Source organism: Carassius auratus, chromosome 12 (genome assembly GCF_003368295.1).
Source record: "Carassius auratus strain Wakin chromosome 12, ASM336829v1, whole genome shotgun sequence".
Classification (NCBI taxonomy): domain Eukaryota; kingdom Metazoa; phylum Chordata; class Actinopteri; order Cypriniformes; family Cyprinidae; genus Carassius; species Carassius auratus.
In genome coordinates this window covers 6778642-6799465 of record NC_039254.1, presented here as the reverse complement: position 1 = coordinate 6799465, position 20824 = coordinate 6778642, and the positions used below count along the sequence as shown (strand labels likewise).

General features: G+C 36.3%; 1 protein-coding gene across 1 annotated transcript; it reads left to right on the top strand.

Moving 5' to 3' along the window:
- Positions 1–1164: 1164 nt before the first annotated feature.
- LOC113111642 (Na(+)/H(+) exchange regulatory cofactor NHE-RF1-like) lies at positions 1165–19752 on the top strand. The gene is made up of 6 exons (XM_026276598.1): positions 1165–1982; positions 10854–11024; positions 14714–14867; positions 15695–15738; positions 18496–18612; positions 18687–19752. Exons 1-6 carry the CDS (start codon positions 1527–1529, stop codon positions 18840–18842), a joined length of 1098 nt encoding a protein of 365 aa, XP_026132383.1. The 5' UTR covers positions 1165–1526; the 3' UTR covers positions 18843–19752.
- The last annotated feature ends 1072 nt before the right edge of the window (positions 19753–20824 follow it).

The window sequence follows — 20824 nt, the reverse complement described above, 5'->3', positions numbered from 1 at the left end:
AAAAGTGAATCCCTTTTGGGATTAAACAGTAACAATATTTAGGGTGTGATTCTCATAAATCTGCTCAGGTATGTTGACAGGCAGATAATCTGCAAGTGAATCAGCAAATCTTTATCTTTTTATTGAATGGATGAAAGCAAAAGGCTGCCACAGTAATCAGATTTGATTATAGTGTGAGGAGAAATTACTTTAAGGTAAAGATTTTAGAGTTGGTATAGATATTTCTCATTAATTCAAAAATGAGTTTATAATGATGTTGCTTAAAGATATGAATGACAGTAAGTCTACACATAAAAGAGATGTATTAGGAAATGATATGGCAAAATTTACCATTTTATTAATCCTTGGAATGCAGAAGCATGCCATGGAATTGCAACCACATCCTGATCCAATCCTGAACTGATCACAGAACTATTATGGATGTTATAGATAAACAGTTTAAGACATCTAGAACAAAATATTATTTTATTTATAATAATGTCTCCCTATTTAATGTAAACAGTGTAAAATTCAGGCTTAATAAACAGGCCTAGCATAAAAAAATGTTAAGATAAAACTAAATTACAAATATAAAAATTAAAAAGTACTTGCACTAACCTTTTTATATTATATGGGAAAAAAATAATTAAAAATGTCTACATTAAATAAAAAAGAAATTAAAAATGTATTACAAGACCCCTTTGAATCGAATCATTCACAATCAACATTACATTAGACAAAGAGGTGAAGACAAGACAAGAAAGATACAAAATTGCAATTAAATGTTCACAATAAACTTGTTGAAATTGTACCCTAGGTTGTACAGTACATTTATTTAAATTAGTTTGAATGTTAAAAGTTCATATTGCTCATGTTCTATTCTGTATTGTTAATATAAATCCCTGAATAATAAGGTTGCATTTTATGCATGCAACAGTCTATTACTGGCAGTCCCTTATGACAATGAACCATGGTAAAGTGAAGATAGTTTAACTATAGTATTTGTAGATTTCCTTGGTTACCACTACAGTAAACATATTTTAACCATGTGCATATAAAAAATATATCATAATAAGTTGCAATTAAGGGATATTTAATGTTGAAATGAATTTCAAATATAAAGTTAAGTATGTATTATCACCCATTTTACTCATAATAATTAAATCTAAAAGTTCAGTTTAGAAGTATCCTATCGGTATTGATATCGACGATACTGGCCATTAAAAGTATCGAAACAAAATATGTGGTATCGCCCATCCCTACAACCCATAGCCCCTACGAAACTGTGCCAGAGAACTCGCATGACGTCCTTTTGATTGACAAGTGAAAGTTCCAATCAGTGAGAGGAACAGAAGGAGGCGGGTCCGTGAAGCGCTGACTGTCTACTCTTCAAAGAAAATTGCGATTTGACTTACAGTGTTGCAACACGGGGAAGACGCTGAGTGGGCGGCGCGGACTTTTCTCTTCACATAAACTACTTTTTGTTGTTGCCTCCAACTTTCAGTTCAACCGGACTGCTGCTTTTGTGTAAGTCTTAAAGTTTCAAAATGTCCAGCGACCTCAGGCCAAAGCTGTGCGTCTTAGAAAAAGGGGACAACGGCTACGGTTTCCATCTCCACGGTGAAAAGAACAAGCCAGGTCAGTTCATCCGGCATGTGGAAGCCGACTCTCCTGCCGCCGTGGCGGGTCTGCTGGCCGGAGACAAGCTGGTGTTCGTAAACGGGGAGAATGTGGAGAACGCTAAGCATCAACAGGTGGTGTCCCGCATAAGAGACATCACGGGCAAACTAGAGCTCATCGTGATGGACGCAGAGACCGCAAACCTGCTGCAGAAACACAACTTGAAGTGCCAGAAAGAGTATGTGACTGATGGGATACCGATACCGAGCAGTGCTGAATCGGACCATGAAGAGGAGATGAAGAACGGGACACCAAGGGAGTCCACCCCCGTCCCGGAGACAAATGGGGACATACGCATGGATAGACTGAGCGTGAGCTCCAAGGTGAGTTCAACAGCTTTCATGAGCAAATTTCCATCACTTAAAAACTTATTTTGGATTTTAAGCTGCGAACAAGTTGAGTCTTCTCCACGTGCGTCAAGTTTGACAGATGTCGTCATACAATATACTTCATAATATTAATAGTAAATGTGTAGGGCTAAATAGGTTAATGTCAAACAAAGATGTTCGAGATTAAACTAGATACTTCTTTTAAAAACCTAGTTTAAAATATATGTTTTATCAATTATCTATATATGCATTCATGTATGTTTCATACGTTTTTTTAAACAAAACTGTTTGTAGGCCTACATCTTTTCCACCACATATATTACGATTCAGTCACTCAAAATACCAAGCGGTGAAACCATTAAACTAAAATACTTTAATTGGCCTTTAAATACACTTGGGTTCACATAAATTAATCATTTTCTGGAGTTTCTTTCTATTCTATTTCTTTCTATGGAAAAGGTGTATTCAAGTATTTTTTTTGTATCAATTCCATCTTCTAGTGCACATTTTGAATACCTTAATTGAAAAAAAATAATATACTATTATACTAACATTATAGCCTACCAATATTATATTACCCAGCAGAGCGTACATGCTGTCCACAGAAAATCCCATTTGTACATTTCCCTATGTTTCATTTGCACATTGTTTAATGACCAGGCCACTTGTTGTGGATATGTGCTCCTAACAACACAGTGTTTTGTGGGGAAATGAACAGGTGCGGCCCTTCTGAAATGTTTGAGGACATTTACATGTTTCAAATCAGATAATCTTTGTGTTACGTCACAGGTATCACTGGTTTTACATTGCTTCCAGTCTGACCTGTCAGACATGAGGACAGTCATATTTTCCGCTTTTTTGGGGACGATGCCTTTCATCAGATGCATTAACCAAATTCCAGGCCTGATCACTTAATAAATAAAACTATACTATTCATAGTAAATGACCAATCCATTTTTACTTATTAGACGTTATTGTTAATTGGCAGTAAATGATAACTGATAATAGGTTTCTGAGAAAAGCTTTGTCTATAAGGAAGAAGTGGACAAATTCTCCTCATAGATCAGTTACACATCATATTGATTGTCATAACTGGGCTCTTTGATCATTTGCCACTGTTGAAGTTTTAAGATTACATAACCACATAGGGTGTATAGGTCATTTGCATGGCTTTCATGTGATACAACATTTTTATGTAACACAGTACAAGGTCTGAAAGTGATTTGCACCAATTGTGTAATAAGAATCTAAAAAGCTGTCTTTAATCCTGTGATGTTAATATGAAGGCCTTTCAGTGAGCACCATTTACTCACCCTCATGTCATTCTAAACTAAATATGACTTTCTTCTGCGGAATATATATATATATATATATATATATATATATATATATATATATATATATATATATATATATATATATATTCCGTACCATATGAGCACACACACACACATTTCTTGAGTTGTAATTATTCGAGTTGAGGACAAAAGCCAGCAGACTAAGCTGACCCCAATAAAGTTTCAATCCCTTGCCTTGGAGATCCTTGAGCACTGAAGGGGGTTTATTGTGGAAAGTTACTCTTTGTTTGGGTGCAGAAGCCTGATTAGATAGAAAGAAGGCCACAGAGTAGAATTGAGATCTTTTATCCTATGTAAAAGATTCTGATGTGTACAGAAGACCAAACCTAATAAAGCAAACAACTCTATTACATGAACGGTTGATCAAATAATATGGATTATTCAGAGACATTTGGTACTGACACAGACACAAATCGAGTTATAAGTTACTATAGAAGGCAAGCAGTTTCTGAAAGTGCCATCACAGCAAAAGCAAATATCCAGTGTGCAATTTAGATGCTAGTTATTCTTTTACATAATGGCATACAGGCCCGTTTTTATCAGTCCCTTTTCTGATTATGTAGCATGAGCTAGAAATAACTTCAATCGTCATAACCTTGGCGGACCAGAGAAGGCCTCTGCTCAATAACAGTTATTTAGAGTCCCTGGAACAATATGGATTGTAATCACATTTCTTTCCAGCAATTATCGAAGTGTTTTTGAAGCCCTCAGTCAACCATGAATGGTCCCTCTGTTGTGTCGTTTTCCTCTCACCCTCCTGCGTCCCATCCTTCCTCTCTGTGATCATTCAGAATGAAAGCCGCTGGAGGGAACATCCTTGGATCGGCTGTCAGTTAAACCCAGACTAAGCTTTGTAGTTGATGGCAGTGCCCTGCGGGATGCTGTTTACTTACTGAGATGAGTTTTCAGAGAGGATTACACTCAGACCAGCTTGCTCGCATTGTGTTTGACAATAAATGATGGAAAAGAGGCAGAGCAGATGATTTCTAAAAAGTCTGGAATATTTCTTGACATTGCAAACATCTGAATTATATTCGGATAGTGGTTCCTTCATAACTGCAGGTGTGTTGGGAGGAAAGAAAGGGGGTGTTTCTTTGGGACAGTCCTCAATAGTTTGCTTTAATTCTATTTATAATAAGCAGCATGTGATGATATATCAATTCACTGCTGTCCATTCAGTGGTTTATTTATTATTTAGATTAGCCTCATTTTAAGTGGATGATGAAAAGATTGAAGTGGCCTACTATCAGACTTCACCGATGTTAAAAATGCCATTGTTTTATAATACCGCTACAGTTATAGACTGGTGAAAGCGGTCTTAATCATTTTCGAGGCCTTTGATATATCACATGTATTTTAACCTTGATATACTCCCAGCTAATTTCCTCACTTTTTTGTGTCTATTTTTGAAGATTATTATTGAAAATTGTAATTCTAAATGTGTAGATTTCTATTGTGCTATGGATATGAATGTTTCTCAAATCGTACAGCTTATTGAGCAGTGCTTTCTTGATCATTTTCTAAGTAATCACGTGGAATTTTTGACTGCTAGGTGATGAGATAGACAGAGAATCCCACAAATATACTTTTACCATAAACTTAAATCACTGAGGGACCATATGCCTGAATATCATGGGATTGTTTTTTTTTTTTACTTCACAATTAGCATCACAACACCCTAGCAGTGGCATAGCAACACCCCAAACTACTACTGAATACCCTAGCAACCTCTTAGAATTACCTTGGAAACCACTTCTAACACTCTAGTATCATTGAAAGAGACTTTTTATGGGCAAAGCACAAGTTTACATTTTATTCTGTAAAAAAATATATATATTTAATCTTGGACAACAATACATTTGAGCAGAAACAATACAACATCTTAGGGTGTGTTTGGCAGCCACACGTTCTCTAGATGTTCACCACTAAGAATTTCAAAAGTAGTCTCTCAAGCTGAATGTCTAACCCTGAGAGAGGGAGGGATGTTCGCACATTTGAATTAACCACTTCCTTGGTAACAAGATCGCCTTTTTTCCGGCTGTGGTCTGTTGCATTTTGAAATGACAACGAGCAGTTATACCAGTCATATCAGTCCTCACCTCACTGCTCTTGCTACATGGCTGTGTATTTTGCTGTTGGTTGGCAGTTTTCAAATCTCTACAGGTTAATTATTGGCTGTTGAGTTTTGCAAGCGCACATCTTGGATCCAAAGCCTCAGGCCTATAAATATATTTATGGTTTCTTTGCCAGCTCTTCTCATCTTCACATTCATGCAATCAATGTTGCATCATACTATTAGAAAATGCTCCTTTATTGCGTTTGCCTGAACCAATATGCCAGTATATCACATGATGTAGGTTTTAAATAAAGTTTGTTTACTTGGACAGCCCAGGTTATGTTTAAGGATAATTCTTGTTTTCAATCATCAGTTCATGTTTGACCAACCCTACCCCAGTCCTTTAAGAGTTGAGCAAACCAAGGACAAGATTATGAGTTACTAAAGTGAGCTATAAAGTCATTAACCTTTGTATCATCGATCTGTAGTATCTTTATAGGGCTGCTGGAGGATTCATTGAGGCCTGCCGTGAGCTGGAAGTGGGCTAGGTTCGGGCCTTTCCACTCTGGGCTCATGAAAAACAGGTTTACATAATGGTATGCGACAGTTCCCAAAAATAAAAATTCCATCATTCCTTTTACTCACCCTTAAGTCGTTCCAAACCTGTATGACTTACTTTCTTCAGTGGAACACAAAAGAAAACTGTCTCAATGTTTATTTTTTAATAGTCAGATGAAGTCTAGTCTATTTTGAACCTAGCTGACCTTGTACTGTTGTAAGCGGATGGTACTTTTATGCAACGTTGCACTCTTTTTGTAGTTGGACACTTCAGTTCACGTTTGTAAATGGCTGAAAAAGATGAAGCAGTGCGATATTTCAAAATGTCTCCTTTTGTGAAGAAGAACAAGAACACACTATGTGGGAAGTCAAGGAGAGATAAGTCTAAAAGTTACTGCTACATTTTCATTTTTCTCTGTAATCATTGATTGAACTCTTTGCCAATACTCTGAAGGCCACAGGTGCCACGGGTTCATGATATGTCACGCAGACTCTCAGGAGGATTGATAGTGAATGAAGGTCTTTGTCAGATACTGTAGTTTAAAAGGACTCTACCCTACTTCAGCTGTGGACAAGAGAAAATTATTCCCTCTGCTGACTTCAGCTTCCTATATTGAATAACCCAAAGGTAAAAGGAGGCCCAGAGGGAGAATGTTTAGTGAAGAGTAAATTCCATAAAGGAACTCTACACTTCCGTAAAGGAACTCTGTGAGTTTCATGCATAACGACAAGAGATCACAGGCTTTCATCATGTACTGTATTATAGCATGCCGTAGTTTAATGCTAGTTTATTGTTAGAAACTAGTTCCGTTGTGCGCTTGAATGCTTTCATGACATATAAATGATAGGCTTATTTCCTCATTTCTCATTTCAGTTTGGTAAAACTGTTTACAAAGCAGATCCTCTCGAATTAAAACCCTGCTCTTATGAGTAATCAGACACATGTATATCTTGCCACATCTCTTGCCAAATGCCTATTTTTTCTTTTGTTTCCTAATCTAAACTTTACCAAATAAGAACATGATTAACAAGCTATTTACCAATGACACCTTTAAAAATTAGTTTGCAAATGAAGGCAGATTAAGAGCAATGCACTGTGACAATGTTTTTTTTTTTTCTTTCTTTTTTCATCAGTATAAGGTAGGACAGCAAGTATTACAATGAGTTTTTTAGTTTTTCTCAAGTTTTGAGAATATTTTTCAAATTGCATAAAGAGAATTATTATTGTCACAATATAAAAAATATGTCACAATACCAAAGAATTTGTAATTCTGAAAACAGGCTTCGTTCCTTATGCAAATATAATTTCTTTTTACTTTTCTTGGGATTTTGGGATGAAAAATGACCCAGACTGGTTCTCGACAGAGTTTGTGACATTCACCTCAATATGTCTTAGATCATATGCATCTCTCATTTGTGTGTCCTTCTCTTTTTGATAAGATTTCTTTCATAAAATCCCAGTGCAGTGTTCCAGGAATCTTATCAAAGCGGATGATTTCATCTTTGCATTGTGAATGTGTGGGGCCCTGCCAAACCCTTCTCGGAGATAGCCGTCCACACCCAAGCCCTTTCCCACACTCCCACAATTCTCCCTTTACTCTCAACCCGACACGGCCAAACACTGATATGCCAGAGACATCAGCTCTCCTCATCCGCTGCATTCTTTTGCTTTTGCTTTTCATTGGGTGGAAATGCAGCATGATTTCCATATCATACTATATCATCTAATCTGCTTAGTTCATACTTTCCAACCCAAATTTGCTTACGAGAAGGGCGTCCTTGGGCGGAAGAGTTAGCAGAGGTTACATGTAATTGGTAATGAAGAAACTAGAAGAACCAATACAGTGATAACAGTCTATGGCTTTATCAGGCAGCTTTGTATCTTATCACAGCAGGGGTGTATCATTTAGTACATGCTGAGTGATCTTCGGTGTCTAATTGTGTGCATAGTATCAGAGGCATTTAAAAACATTGTGACTGTCACACGTGTTTTATGAAAGACCCACCTAGAGAGCGGATAACATTGTATAATATTCCTGACTGTATGTCCAGTCCTCTCAGGACATTGTGAACCTTCCGTCAAACAAAGTCAGATGTGGATACAACACTTTGGCAGGAAACTTACAGTTTTGCTGGGTGAAATAAGACCTGATGTTAGTCTCTTGCCAGTTTGGTCAGTATTTAAAGTCAAGAACTTGTTTGCTAACCCATCCAGCACAGTTAAGCTAGAAAATACTTCAAATTGTTGTGAAGGACATTGAAAAGAAAGACATTTCTGTAGACATTTCTTTTTTTTTTTCTAAATTAATGAACTGCAACGTTTCAACCACAAGCAGTCTTCATCAGTTCAAATAATAGTGTGTCTGTATTTTTGAAAAAAATATATATTTTCACAAATCTGGTTTGTCTGAACAGTCAGACTCATATATGCATCACAGATAAACAGAATCATCTATTTTGCTATTTTTAGATTTTTATAATTTAATGAATAAAACTATGAACTATGAATAAAGGTTTTTGATTATTATGTACATTGTTTGTTTCTATTGTTTAAATACTTAAAATATAAAAATAATCCTGACTTAAAGAGGAAAATCCATACAGTATCTTTTCTGTCACATGGCCTTCTTCCATTCATATTTGTACATTCAGATACCATTCTTCTCTATATTGAGCAGTGAGTCTTTAAGCGGACATTTTTATCCAAAGTGACTTAAAGTACACTTATTACAGGGACACTCTCTCCGGGGCAGTCTGGGGTTAAGCTTTGATCAAGGCCACAACTGGTAATAGCTCATGGCTCTGATTACCAGGCCTTACTTTAACCATTTTGCCACACACCGTCCACAAACTATCCCCGAACAGATCTCTTCAGTTGCAGCCTTGTGTTCAGCAGGAGGGATTAAACTCTTAGCGTAACATATGGCCTCTGCTGGCTAAGCCTATGCTAATCAGAGCTCAGATAGGTCTTGCCTGTGCATAGTCACCTGTTAGAAGAGTTCTTCCTTTCTTTAGTGGCTACAGTCAGGCAGGTTTTCTTTGGGGGACAGCAATGAGGATATCTTTTCCCTTGTCAGCTGTATCTGTGACCTGTGGTTAGCCCTCAGCTAGTGATTTCTGAAGAGCTGGTATTGTTAATCGTGTCAAGCACATTCAGTGACCCTAGTCCTAACCCCTTCACTCCGCACTAGTATCCGGTTTCCCAGAAGAGCAGGCCTCCCGGGAAGAACTGTATGCAGCCTGGACACTGCAGCTTTGTACTGCTGTCTTGGTATTGCCAGTGTTGGACTATAATGAGCACCTTTTGACACACTTTACCTGTGTGGTGAATTGTTTTGCAGTTGGTCTGTACTGTGTTTCATTGATCAAGGCACTTATAATATAAAATAGGTTAATTTAAAGATTAAAATAACAAATCATGATTCATCTCATAAATTGTTTCAGTATTATATATATATACAGTGTAGTATATATTATTATTGATGTTGTTACTTGAGGGTTATTGATGGTGATGTGGGAATGCGATATGGAAATCGTGGAAGGAATCACAGAATTTGGTCATAAAAATGGAATTTACTTTACTTGGAATGTCACGGATTTGCCAAATTTTGGATGAAAAAATCAAAAGTAAGACAGTAGACTTAAACCAAAATGCAATATGGACTAGTTTCTCTGAATATTAGGACACAAAAAACATAAACAATTTAAATAGAAATCCTGCATGTTCTGCTTGACTCTGTATGAATAAATGGTGCAGACATGTGGTTTCATTTATTACACAAATAATGAAGCAGTTATTTCAGCCTCTGCCACCTCAATATATGAGTAGCCTACATGAACACATTAATATATAATATAAAAATAGTCCATATATATATATATATATATATATATATATATATATATATATATATATATATATATGCATGTATTTCTGAGGGCCTTAAAAAAAAATTATTAAACTATTAAAAATGCTGTTGAATTGTATACGTTTCATGATTTCAATTAAGTAGAAATGCTTTTTACAATTTAATATAACCATTAAAACAGAGACTACAAAAAATAAAAACAGAATACAGAAAACAATTGAATGGAAAAAATTTAATTTGGAAAAAAAAGCCAAAACATTGGCCTATAACTATGTTAGAAGACTGTAAACAACACTAAAACTATATTATTTTAATATAATTTTATAATAAACGTGAACAAACGTCTTTCTCTATTTGTTTTCATACTTTGCCAGCTCATGTATGTTTTTTATCCATAGATCAATATGTCCGTGAGCACAGCAGGTATATGTTTGATTTCTTATCTGTTTGTATAATTTCAGCCATATATTATAGGCTGGTTTGCTAAAGAGGGAAGTACACAGATGACAGGTCAGTTTCATTACTTCTACTTTTCAGTGCTTCATCTCGGGATGTTGATGTACTGAATCCTCTTTGAAATGGTATAAAGTTTATTTCTAACTTCTAATCGATTGCTTTGTAGATTTTGTACATTTCTGTGGTTTTGTTTAGAAAGTGTTGTTCAGATTATTGTGGAAGGTTTCAGGAAGCAGGTGACTTGTTCAGATATGGTTTATCGATTGGGGTGGTTGGCTTTGCTTTTTAGAAGTTCTTTCTTTTGTACATTATAATATGTCTCATGCACAGTTTTTTTTTTTGAAAATGTCCTAGCGGTGAAGGGGATTAGGATTGTTGCTTTGTACAAACTTCTTAGCTTTAGTTTACATTTGAAAGATATGTATCTTATTATGACTGACAAAAAATGTATACGTATTTGATATCTTGAAATGTTCTCAATTATACATTCTGCTTTGTCTGTTTTGGATATATCAGTGTATGAACTGTCGTAATTTCGTAATTTCCTTCCTTGTTTATTATCTCTTAGGAATCAAAGAACGAGCTGCGTCCACGTCTCTGTCACATGAAGAAGGGTGCCACAGGATATGGCTTTAACCTGCACACAGAGAAGACAAAACCTGGCCAGTACATCAGGGCGGTGGATGAGGACTCCCCTGCAGAGAAATCTGGACTTCGGCCACAAGATAAAATAGTGGAGGTATAATACACCATATTTAATCAGTAATTTTAACAACTGTGTACTTCTGGAATGTATGGTAATAAACTTTTGTGTTCAGATAGTGCCTAAACCTATAACACAAGGTCTCTCCTAAAAAGTCTGTTAGATTTTTATTTGAAAGGAATTAATAATTGTATTCAGTACAAATGCATTTAATAGATCAAAAGTTAAATACCGTAATTCCGCAAATAAAAGCCAGGGCCTTTATTTATCTGAAATGTAGAAGTTAACAGGCTTTTATTTGAAGCAGGCTTTTATTAGAGGCAGGCCTTTATTTCTAATTCCATCTGTTTGATAAGTAATTGTTTTAAATAACCTGTTTTAAATTAAAAGCGATAGCGTTCCAGTGGACCGAGATCATAACATTAGCACAGAATCAGTTCAGAATCAATCACCAAAAGAATCAGTTCGGTTCAGACATGCTCTGTGTCAGTCGGCTTCACGCTGAATCACGCATGCGCAGTATCATCAGCTGTTCCCGAATCAGACGCGTCCGACAGAAACGGTTCTCGGTTCAGTGTTCTGGTGATCCGAAAAATGATGCAACCGGTTCTTGACTCGAGAACGAGAAATGCTCCGGCACTGTGCGTGTAAGTTTGTTATCTGGCTTGGCTGCACAAATTTTCCCCCCGCCTTTACTTAAGACCGGCCTTTATTTACTCAGAACATTTTACAATATTACTACTGTTCATTAACAGAATTTTTGATCAAATAAATGCATCACTGTTGAGCATAAGACAGGCCCTGTCATACAACCGGCCCAATGCGACGCAAAGTGCAGCGCAAGTGTGTTTGCTAGTTTCAGTCCGGCGCCATCCGCATTTTACCGTCCAGCAACACGTCCTTTAATTAGCAAATGCATTTGCGCCCATTTGTGCACCCGTGGGCGTGCTGGTCTAAAAAAGAGGTGTGTTCAGGCGCATTGCTGGTGCAATGCTATTTTAAGGAGCTAAAAATAGACTGCGCCATAGACCAACTCAAACTTGGTCTAAAGTCTGGCGCAATGTCTTTTCTTTGTTATTTAAAGAGCGTGTTAGTATAGGCGGGTCCGCAATAGGCTATCTGTTTGCTTACACATGAGCAGCTCCGTTTCCTCTTGGAGATGCGAGATAATACTGTGTAGCATATTTATTTGATTAATTTCTGAAATGTTGTGTACAGTTTCTGTAATTCTATTATTATGTATTGGGGTATTATACATTGTATTATGTATATAGTGACGCTATATCAGCCAGCGGCCATCCTTCTTTCTAGATATTGCCATTGGCATCATTAATTAAAAAACACTTAGTGATAATCTCATTTGAAATTCTCCCACCTTATAATGTATTTCATTAGCCTAACCATAGACTGTTTATGACTAAATTTTAGAGCCAGAGTGTTATTTTGCGCATGTTATACTTAAACAGAGCGTTAACTGTAAATGCCTGAGCGTTTTGGACAGTGTTTCCAGAGCGTTAATCTCATTATTATCTATCAGTAAAGGAGTGGCTGGTGTAATTACTGTCTCTCCGGGAGTGCTGGGATTACTGAACGCCTGAGGAGAGCTCAGAGTCACATATCTTTATCAAACCACTGATATAAGGCCAGGCTTAATCCACTTACCACAGCTATATGATGGAGGTCTTAAAACGGTTCAAAGAAAGCCCCGTTTGTGTTCTTTCTATATACAAACAAATATATATTTATTCAGCATTGTCTAAACGCATGTAAATACCTGATGTTAAGGAGGTCAGTGAAATGAAGAAAGTGAGGTTAGACAAATAAATATAAATAAAAGACCCATTTCTCTTTGTGTTCAATCCTAATCTGTTCACAGTTTGGTTATTTACAAGAGTGAAGTGTGTTCTTTAACTGAATTCCTTCCTGAAGGCTTCAGCTAATGGCAACAGTGTGTTGTGTACAGAACAGATACCAATGATGTCATTAAAAGCCAATCTGAGATGCGTCACTGTTTTCCAGTCAAGTGTTATTATGTCAGTCATCGTAATTTTGGGAGTGACTTCAGGGGAATCACTCTTGGATATGAAGAAGATTTTCAGTGTGTGTCCTTGACTTTAGTATGTAAATGTTCTGAGGGTAATGGTTAAGTGTTTTTGGCTGACTTGTAACTCAATCTGTGATCATGTGTTTTTCACAGTTTTAAATTTCATTCACACATTTGAAGTAATCATGTTTCACTGGTTTTGTGACTGGTTGACACAGTTGTGAACCCTGAGCACAAATCTGGTCCTCTTCGGCCTGACTACGAACATGTTTTATTTTAAAGCCTCGTCTCCGAATGCCACCGAACCCTTTTCTTTGAACACTGACTTCATTCAGCCGCCGTTCTCCAAAGCTCTGAGTGTTTTCACACACTCAGGATCCCCGTTCTTAGTTTCACTCCCATTTCCCGCGTTCCATCTCAGATTCCAGAGTGCTGAGACATTTAAATGTCAGGCATCATGTGGAGTCACGTGGCTTTACCTGAACATGCTGTGCCTGTTCACAAACACAAGTGTGGTTCACACTCGCTCTGATGAATTCTGCTTTTTGCTTCCCTGTTCTGTGAGCATGGCCTCTTGTTGTGTGTGTGTGTCTAATAGGGCTGTTTAAAGGACACATAAGGGGGCTGTTGTTTGTCCGCTGTGTTTTAATTGCCTGCAGAACGGGAGAGTGGGATCTGCATTCCTAAGAGCCCACTCCTGCCCTGAATCTCCCACGCAGATTCCTTAGCCTCTGGCATTATGGGACAGACCAACAGAACCTCAGTTTTTTCCCAGGTGCCTCCTCTCTGTGAACCAGAGAAGTCATGGTCGTGGGATTAGACTTTCTGTTGACCCATAAGTACTTCAAATGAATAGAAGAGAAGAGAAAGGAGATCTGCTTTGCTTGATGATAAATATTATGTTATACTACATATTGCTAAAATATAGTTTCACTGCATTTGTGTGAATATACCAATTTAGTAATAATGAAGTAAAGAGACTAAAAAGTAATAGTAAAAAAAAAAAGTAATAACTACGAGTTAAATTAGAGTTTTTAGTTTTTAAATGTAGTTTATGGTTTCATTTAAAATTGTGTTTAAATGTAATTAATTTATATATTCATACATTTAAATTATATTACATTTAAGTACAATTATAATGATGTTACACTGAAATTATATTATTTTAAAACAATAAATAAAATACAAATTAAGAATTAAAAAATACTAATTAATTATTTTATGTTATTCCCCTTTGTTCAATTTGTTGTCATTTAATTTTAAATTATCTAATAATATTTTAGCATTTACAATGAATTATATTTAAATTATGGTACATTAAAATGAAGTTACCTTAGAGGAATAAATTAAATTTAGTAAAAAAGTAATTACTAATCAACAAATAATAAAAAAAAAGATATAATTTTTTTTGTATTTTTAATTTGTAACTTAGATTTTAATATAATTGTGTTTTTACAATTAAATTAAATTGCATTGAAATTAAAGTACCGTAAAGCAATGAATTAAATTGACTAAGAAATGCTGACCACTGCAGCCACATGCTTTGAATGATCCAGAGAAACTATTGTTCATTTAAATATCCAGATATATCAGAATGAATGAAAACCTTCAGCATTTCCATAACTCTTCCTTATCACAATTTAAGTCCAAATGTCTGAATTCACGTCTGTCGTTTCGGCAGGTGAATGGCGTTCCTGTGCACACAATGCATCATTCAGAGGTGGTGGCGGCCATCAAGGCAGGAGGAGATGAGACCAGAATGCTGGTGGTGGATCCTGAGACAGACGCTTTCTTCAGTAGCTGTGGTGTCCTTCCGACTGAGAAACATCTCACAGGTACAAGCGTAACAAATGAACCAAGCTATAGCGTGTTTTTTTATGTGCAAAGTGGGTTTCTGTTCATCTCACCCTTGACCATAAGTGTGGTTTTGCTGATCAAGAACAACTTTGTTCACTTTGTCAAACATTTCACACCATGTTACACACACACTTTGACATAGTTACAGACTGCCGGTTAAACATCAACTCGAGGCCTGTGATGGCACTGTCTGTACATGAGAGAATCAGCCAAAGTCAACAGCGCACTGGCAGCATGTTGTCTTGGTGATCAGGACCATGGAAACAGTTTGAGAAATACACACTTAATGTGCCAGACAGGCAAAAGACTCATGTCGGCGGCCCAGCCACCCCACTATGACACAAAGAAGCACAACATATTATATGTGTTACTTCACTGGAGGCTTTTTCAAGGTAATAAAGCAACAAGTGAAATAGTAAAAAGTAAAAATAAAAAACGTTGATTTCTGAGAAACCGATTGACAACACTACATGATCGGACTTTTTCCATTTCTCACTGAATAGATGTTGACAGCTGCAGCCACACACATCTCTTATTCATCATTTCAACCACAACAGCCATGTTTCCCAATTCACATTCAATTCTATAAAGGCTTTTTGTCTGTTTCCTGTTTTTTTCTTGGAAGGAACTCAATGTTTAGCCATTGTACTGTGACTCAAAACCCTTTGGCAATGGCATTTTGGTTAATAATAGTGATGGACTGTAATCATGAATGTTATAAAAAAAAAAAAATCATTGTATTTGAATTATATATCTGATCATAAAAATGGAATGAATTGATCTTTGTCTGTCACTGTGTCCTCAGGTCCTCTCCCAGAGCCTGTTTCCAGCCGTGATGCAGAAGATCAGGTGAGGAACGTCTGTGTTGCTCATTGTTCAGAAGACTAAATGTGTTCAGACCGCTTGTCTTCATATGTGCTGAGCAAACACGCATGTGACACAAACAGGGGGGTACATAAGTACTGATTCCAAGTTACATGACAAAAATTGTAGTTTGTAAAAATCAGTACATTACATATTTAATTAGATGCAATCAGACTACTTTTAGATTACTTTTGACCTGATTAAAAAATACAAATAGTAAGAAAATATATTTCATTATTTGTTATGAACAACATGAAGTGAATTAAACATTATATTATGTCAAGGTTTCCCCAACTGGGGTAAATGAAGGAACTGCAGGGGATTTAATGAAAAGCTAATAATACATGAAATCATAAACAAATTAAAATTAAAATCAGTCGAACATTTTATTTGTTTACCTGGATGTCATGGGACCATAACCAATATTAAAATATTTATTGTACAATTTCAGGTGTACTTAAAGTACATTAGGTGAAAGAAGATCAGAAAAAACAAAAACGTTTGTGATTTTGTGCTTTTTAATGTGTTTGATAGACAAAAGCCTTCAAAGACATAGAAATATATACGGAATGATAAGTCAGATTAAAAATGTATGTGCTCATCATTAGTTGATGCAGGGATGAATACTTCTTAAACCTGAAATAACATAAAATTATGTTATCCATAAAAAAGTAACAGTAATATTTTAAAATGTAATTTTATCTAATTACAAGTACTTAATTTTTGGAATCTGATCACTTAATCCAGATTAGCTCTGGTGACCCATTAAATGTCTTGAAAAGTGGGCGTGCGATGTGCTATGTTTAGTTGCACATGCTAAATTTACACAATGACATTTGATAGGCTGATCAAGTGTAGTAGTGTCTGAGCGTCAGTGATGGGATTAAACAGGCAGCATCAGGACGAAGGTAAATCCTGGTTCCTCTCCAGCAGCTCTTCTCTGTCAGTTTTCCCACTGCTAGATTAGACTAGCTGTGAGAGAATGATAACCAGGTGCAGATAATCGCCAACTTAATGGAAGCTCTCTGCATGTCTGGGGATCTGCTAGTAGATAATAAAACATCTTGAGGGTGTGCAGGGGAGTTTTTGCTCTTCTTCTTCACACAACACAAACATCTGTGACTTTATCAAACTCTAAACCTGGTTTCTCAGATACTCTTTCATCCTCAGATGTTTGACTGGCTCTGATAAAGGACTCCTGACTCTTGTAGACAGCACAGAGAGTTTAAATCCTGTAAATCCATCATTACTTCAGAGAAGTATGGGGTTTATATCAGTTGTTCTGAAATTGCAGACGTAAACCATAAGGGGATGAAATGAAACTTAAAAAATGAAGTTTAAATTGCAATAACATTTCGCAATATTACTGTTTTGCCTTGGTGAGCATGAGAGCCTTATTAAAAAATCATACTTACTGAAAATCTCACCTTATCATAGATTTCCCATGCCTGATGGCCAAAGTTGTTTGTGTTGGTATAAAAACCATGGTGTGGAGACCTGGATTGAAGATCTAGTATTCTTAGTGCCTTCCAACCTACTAATTAATGTAGTTTGCAGTTTGTTCAGACAGAGAGAAAAGAAATCACTGTTATATATAACTGTTACTTACATGATGTTTCATGTATTTAACTGGTGTTCAAGTGGACATGAAAACCACATGTGGATGTAGAACATTTAATTACCCGACGGGACACACCAAACAGTGTTGCAAAAATGCAAATGAGGTTGTTAAAGAACTTTAGTCACACATCTCGATTTCCAATACTTCGCAAACCTAAATGAAAAAAACTAAATGTGACCATGGACCACTAAACCAGTCTTAAGTGTCAGTTTTTCATATGAAATCATATGAAAAGCTGAAAAAAAAAAAGCTTTCCATTGATGTATGGTTTATTAGGAACAGACAATATCAAACTATTTGAAAATCTGGAATCTGAGGTTGCAAAGTAAAATAGAAATACTGAGAAAATCGCCTTTAAAGTTGTCCAGATGAATTCTTAGCAATGCATTAAGTTTTTATATATTTACTGTAACAGATTTACTAAATATCTTCACTGGAACTTGATCTTTATATCCTAATGATTTTTGGCATAAAAGAAAAATCGATAATTTTGACCCATACAATGTTTTTTTGGCTATTGCCAAAAAATATACCCCAGTGACTTGAGACTGGTTTTGTGGCCCAGGGTCACAAGTGTTCAGTAGTTCTTGTGTAACAGACAACACAATTGTGGTGCTTTTAAAAAAAAAAGCACTTCCAATTGTTTTGCACAGTCATTTCTACACCAATAAACACTTAACATCTTACTTCAAAATGTTATGTAGTATCTTAGCTCAGGCTGTAATCCTCAGGATCTCATGATTTCACTGTAATGGGATACACTTAGCCTTAAATAATGCTCTGAAGTGCAATTAGAGATAGTGTGGATTTAGCTTTGGTATTTATCAGACCTGGGACAGTATTGCGTGTGTGCTTCCTGTCACATGCACTTGGCCAAGACCTCAGATGTGGCTGTTGGGACAGGCCCACAGTCAGACTGTCAACTGAAGGCTCAAGGTCCATCTAGGGGTTTGTTTTTTGTACTGCAATTAAAGGGCACTTGAATTCTTCTAAATATATCATTTTGTGTTCAACAGAAGAAAGAAATGCATTGCATTACATTTATGCATTTAGCTTTTATCCTAACAGTGCATTCAGGCCTTTAATGTTTTTATATCAATGTCAATGCTTTTTTTTTGTAGGTGAATGGAAAAGCAACCCAGGAAGAAAAGCCTAAAGTAGCTATGAGTTTGTCGACCTCCAGCACCTCCTCCAACACCTCCTCTTCTGAAGCTCCGGCCAGCTCCTCAGCACCAGAGGTTTGTGTCTGTGCACAGTCTTGAGTATATGAAATGATCGTAGAATGTTCATTTAAATCATGAAACGTTTGCAGGAGAAACCAAAAGCGAAGGCCTCGAGTGATGACGCAGCACTATCTCTGAACATATCGCTGCAGCAGGCCAAGGAACGCGCTCACCAGAAACGCTCCAACAAGAAAGCCCCACAGATGGACTGGAGCAAAAGAAACGAGCTCTTCAGCAACCTCTGAGCCTCCTTTGTGCCTCCCCTCTTCCTCTCACCCTCACCCACTTCTTTTCATGTTTTTCTTTACTTCCTCTCCCCCTTTACAATCGTCTGTCTCCTCATGCATCTCTTCTCTCTCGGTACACTTGCACACAATTAGAAACTCTTTCACATGTATATTTTAAACCAGTGTTATTTTGTCTCTGTGATTTCTGAATCTGTTGATTGATCAACTCTTGTCTTGATTTACCTCTATTTCACTGATATAAGATGAAATATATGATTTAACATTACTGTATAATATACAGTCTAGAATAGATATGTTTTTTAAAGAAGAAAGCTTCAATGATATATGAAACATATCTGTATATTCTCTTACTTTGCTTGTAGTTATACTGATGCAGTATTGATGGCCCTTTGAGAGTGCTGTCGAGTGTCTAATGAGTTTCTTCAGTAACTTTAAGAGCGGCAACAATCCATTGATTTTTCTTTCTTCTTTTGGTATGTGTGGTTATGATCAGTTCATAACATGAAGTGTAGAAACTGTGCAGCATTTTAATTTTGTAAATGTGAGCTGTTTATGGTTTGGGACCCATTAACCACTGAAATGATAGCGTTTGACTGAGTTGATACTGTTGGCTGATAAACCTTCTCATTAAAGGTTTTATTTAAAGTGCTTGTTTAGTGGATGTACTGTTCTTTTTATACAGCGCATGGTAATAGCAGGAGGGAGTACTGGATGTTTGAGCATATGTTTACTTGTAAATCTTCCACAGTATTTTTTCTTTTTCATAGCAAATGCTCACGTAACTCCATTACTTTTTTTTTTTTTGTGGTAAATGTTTAATTAAAGTAATGAAATGTACCCGCTTTAAATAGCTTTTAAAGAACCATGTCTTTGTTCTACACCAAAAACGATAACATTAAAAAAAAAATATATCCAGTCTATTATGACTATATTTATACATATGATATTCCGACGCCAGAGAAGCATTGCAATACCCTGCTGTTAAAAACGGTACTATTCCTTGACAGCATTTTAATGAGTTGCATCTGTTCAAAGCATTTGGCATATTTGATCTGTGCATTAGGTCTTAAAGTGACAGCAGCTTCAGCCTAATAAACCTGCTGCTCAAGTGTTGCTCATGATAATCAAACTGCAGAAAATGAGAAAATCACTCATTGCTCTTTACTGATTAACTAGTGTCTTTAGTAAGAATCATTGCATATTTAGTTCATACAAAGGAGACTATGCGGTGTCTTATTTTATTTTTACGTTTGGTTCATTTCTGTAGTATTTCTTACGTGAATGCTACTGGTAAAATAGTCTGTACCTGAAAATAAATAAATAAAGCACTGTTTATTTAAATTGTTTCTTGTTATTTAAATTTGTGCTGTTGTTTGTAATTTGCATTTTCGTCCTTTTTTTTTTTTAATGCTTACAGTTTTTGAAACTACGGCTTCATTTCTCAAAACACCTGGGGTGCCAAATCCTGCTTCTGACGAGCGACTGTCCCGCTTTTAAAGTTCCGTTCCAACCCTAATCACACACACCTGAAGCAACTAATTAAAGTCCTCAGGATCATTTGAAAATTACAGGCAGGTGTTGTTAGGTTGGCTGAACTTTCAGGAAGTTGGATCGCCAGGAGCAGGATTGGGCACTCCTGTTCTCTACACAAAACACATACACATCTTCCGAAAGCAAACACTTACTCTTTAAAAAAAAAAAAAAAGGGTTTTTTTTGCGTAGTAACATTGCAAACAAACAAAATAAATAGCCACGTACAACACACAGATGTGAAACATGTAAAACACTACTCTTGTGTGTCTTGTTTGTTCAGAGTACAGTGGAGCACAGGAGTTTGTCACTGCACTCGTACATACTGTACATACAGTATGACTGATTAATTTTATAGTTATGCAACTGAACTGAATCAATTAAGATTAGGAGAATGGTTCTCAAGAATCACTTTGTGTTTTAATAAAATGTAATAATAAATTACCAAG

Excerpts from the sequence above, each read along its gene's own strand:
- LOC113111642 (XM_026276598.1), top strand. The coding sequence starts at position 1,527 with ATGTCCAGCGACCTCAGGCCAAAGCTGTGCGTCTTAGAAAAAGGGGAC. Across the intron at positions 14,868-15,694 it reads GACTGAGAAACATCTCACAG|GTCCTCTCCCAGAGCCTGTT; the intron begins GTACAAGCGTAA and ends CTGTGTCCTCAG. Across the intron at positions 15,739-18,495 it reads GCCGTGATGCAGAAGATCAG|GTGAATGGAAAAGCAACCCA; the intron begins GTGAGGAACGTC and ends TTTTTTTTGTAG.